At 55.1% G+C, this 3,273-nt stretch overlaps 1 protein-coding gene across 1 annotated transcript; it reads left to right on the top strand.

Moving 5' to 3' along the window:
• Positions 1 to 909: 909 nt before the first annotated feature.
• On the top strand, positions 910 to 2,468 carry UBL4B (ubiquitin-like 4B). The gene has a single exon (XM_011948077.1). The coding sequence runs from the start codon at positions 1,065 to 1,067 to the stop codon at positions 1,587 to 1,589; it is 525 nt and encodes a 174-aa protein (XP_011803467.1). The 5' UTR covers positions 910 to 1,064; the 3' UTR covers positions 1,590 to 2,468.
• Positions 2,469 to 3,273: the final 805 nt, after the last annotated feature.

Genomic DNA, 3,273 nt, shown 5'->3' with positions numbered 1-3,273 from the left:
GCCAGGTGCGATGGCTGACACCTGCAACCTCAGCACTTTGGGAGGCCAAAGCAGGCAGATTGCTTGAGTCCAGGAGTTCGAGATCAGCCTGGGCAGCATGGAGAAACCTGTCCCTACTAAAAATACAAAAATTAGCCAGGCATAGTGGCGTGCAGCTGTAGCCCCAGCTACTTGGGAGGCTGACACAGGAGACTTACTTGAACCCAGGAAACGGAGGTTGCAGTGAGCCGAGATCAAGCCACTGCACTTCAGCCTGGGCAACAGAGTGAGACCTTGTCTCAAAAAACAAAAAAACAAAAATCCACACCTGGTACAACTCAAGTGTGTTCCATGCAACTTCCCAGAGCTCCCCAGCAGGATAACATACTAGCTGCCCACAATGGCAGCCTGCTCATGAATGCACGTTCTGATTTCCCTCCTTTCCTCATCTCACTTCCTCACTCCTCTCCTGGTGCCTCCAGGGATCGCCTCCTAATTGAGTATTTGTGCTCAAATCCCTGTCTCAGGGTCTGCTGCTGGGAAGCCCAATCGAAGAGAGCTTGTAAAGTGCTTGACAGAAAGAGGACACTTGATAAATGTTAGCTGTCTCACTAGTGTGAAAGTGTCATGAAGGCAGAAGGCATCCATTTGAATATGACTGTCTCCCCAGGTCCAGGTGCTGGCACAGAGATGGCACCTAATACACATGTGTTGAAGAAATCGATAGACCTGCTCCTCCCGCCACCCTTCCCTTTTCCGCCCTCCCTTTTCCTAGTCTCACTCTCCTTTCTCCCAGTCCCACATTTTCTTTCCTGGTGCTCTTTTTCTCCTCTCATGGAGGAAGGATGGTCTGGGCCCAAATACCCCTCTGCTGTCCTTAAAGTTCCACTCCGGAAATGAGCCCTCCTGCAGCATTGTGACATCACTGTGCACTAGCCAATGGCTGCCTGCCTAAGCTGGGTTCCTGGTCTCCTGGGACCACTAGCCCTCTGTTGATAGGGAGAAGCCAACATCTCCTGCAGGACCCCTTAATCTTCAGGGCAGCTCCCAGAGCATGGGTCCCTCCTGATTCCACTGTTAGCCTGATGTTCCTCACAGTCAAGCTGCTCCTGGGCCAGAGATGCAATCTGAAGGTGTCAGGGCAAGAGAGCGTATCCACGCTGAAGAAACTGGTATCCAAGCGGCTAAAGGTGCCTGAGGAGCAGCAGCACCTGCTTTTCCGCGGCCAGCTCCTGGAGGATGACAAGCGCCTCTCCGACTACTGCATTGGGCCCAGTGCTTCCATCAATGTCATCATGCGGCCCTTGGAGAAGATGGCGCTAAAAGAGGCCCACCAGCCCCAGACCCAGCCCCTGTGGCACCGGCTGGGACCTGTCCTAGCTAAACGCTTTGAACCACAGGATGCCAAGGCCGTGCTGCAGCTGCTCAGGCAGGAGCACGAGGAGCGCCTGCAGAAGATAAGCCTAGAGGACCTAGAGCAGCTGGCCCAGTACCTCCTGGCAGAGGAGCAGCATGTGGAGCCAGCTGGAGAGAGGGAGCTCAAGGCGAAGGCCCGGCCTCAGAGCTCCTGCGACATGGAGGAGAAGGAGAAGGCAGCAGCTGATCAGTAAACGGGCCATCCTATCCATTTGCACTCTAGAGTTCTCCCGGCCTCATCCTTATGTGTTCCCTGATGACTTTTCCTACTACTTCCTGCTGGTGTGGATGCGTCCACACCCCTTTTTGAACCTTCCAAGCAGCTGGAGGGTTTTTGGATCCCTGTCCCCTCTTGGGCCTGAGGTCCTTCCTCCGAAATGCAGAGTGACCCGACCCGCATCACCATCCTTCCCCTAGAAGGGTTCTGATCAGTGGAGGGCAGCCCCAAAGGCCGCAGTCCCCTCCTGTGCTGGCAGCTTTGCCCACACACACCCAGCAGCTCCCCAGGCTGAAAGCAGCCCTGGCCCAGGGTCTCCATGGTTCTAGGCAGACCCTCTTTCTCCTTTGGAACAGAAAGACAATGTGAGCTCGTTTTCCTCCATCCTCAGACCATGACGTCTCCCCTAGTCTCCCCAGCAGCCAAGAGGAGAGGAATGTCAGGTAGCTGCCCCTTGTCTTCTGGGTGAGGCTGTCCCTGATGTTCTCCTGCTTGTGCTTCCAGCTTAAGGGACAGGCACAGCAGAGGTGGGATTGGGAGGAGGGCACCTACCGGGTGCCAGTCCTGGAGCCCTCAGGGAGACAGACACAGACCAAGAATAGCAGGAAACTGAGCCTTGGGCAGAAAAAACGTTCAGCAAAGTCACATACTCCCTGTGGCCAGCATGAACAGAGCCATGCCCCACCCTCCCAGACTGATCAGTCAGTAGGTATCACAGCTCACAATACCTGCCGGCGCTGCCAAAGGCTCCCTGGAAGGAAAAATGGTATCGTCAGTGAGGATCCTTGCCCTCACAGAGCATGCAGCCTAGATGCAGAGAACTGGTATACACATGAAAAAAAGTGGTGACATGAAACTAGAGTCTAGCCTCTGTGACTGAATGCCTGGCGCCTCACAGAGCCCTGGGTTCAGCATAGAGGGGCCAGTCCCCTGCAGACTACAAGGAAAGCCAGGCCCTTTACTCTGTTCTTAGAGTGAGAGAGTGGACCTTGTAGAGGCTGAGGAGTCCCACACTCTGTGTGTGGATGGGAGGGAGCGGGGAGCTGTGGTCCCCTGTTCACTGCTGAAGCCCCTGAAATGCTGTTATTGCAAAAGTTTCAGCCCTGAGTGATGGGGATGGAGGGAAGGGCTGGAGGAAAATGTCTTGAACAAGCAGGGCCCCCTTCCCTAGAAAGCATTCTGTCCTTGGCCTGCAGGGCCCCTCGTCTTCTCTTCCAGTCCTAGTCCCGCTGTGTGGCCATGGGTAACCTGCTTTTCCTGTCTGATGCTCAGGTTTCCCACCTGTTACATGGGCATCCTTATAATAGCATCTACTTACCCCATGAGTGTTTGTGAGGGTTAGAGGCAAAGACTGTCCAACTGGGAGGGACGTTTTCTAGCGGTGGGCTCGGTGGCAGTGACAAGGATGGATGCGGAAAGCATTCTGTTTGTGGGAGCCTGCTTAGCAGCCATCATTCCCTCACTTCCCAGAATAAGACAACCTCGTTCAGCTTATGGCCCAGCTCCTTTCCCAGTGTCCCACCCTCTGTCCCAGCCAAGAGAGGAAACCAGGGGCACTGAGGAGACTAATGACCTCTCCCTGGGGCACTAAGGACCCAGCACTCACTGGCTGCAGCCAGCACTCCCAGGCTGGGGTTTAGGGGGCCCAAGCCTGCTCCTTG

This window comes from Colobus angolensis, unplaced genomic scaffold (genome assembly GCF_000951035.1).
Source record: "Colobus angolensis palliatus isolate OR3802 unplaced genomic scaffold, Cang.pa_1.0 Scaffold273, whole genome shotgun sequence".
Lineage (NCBI taxonomy): Eukaryota > Metazoa > Chordata > Mammalia > Primates > Cercopithecidae > Colobus > Colobus angolensis.
Note: the sequence above shows the minus strand (reverse complement) of the source record. Positions and strands in the feature narration are given on the sequence as shown.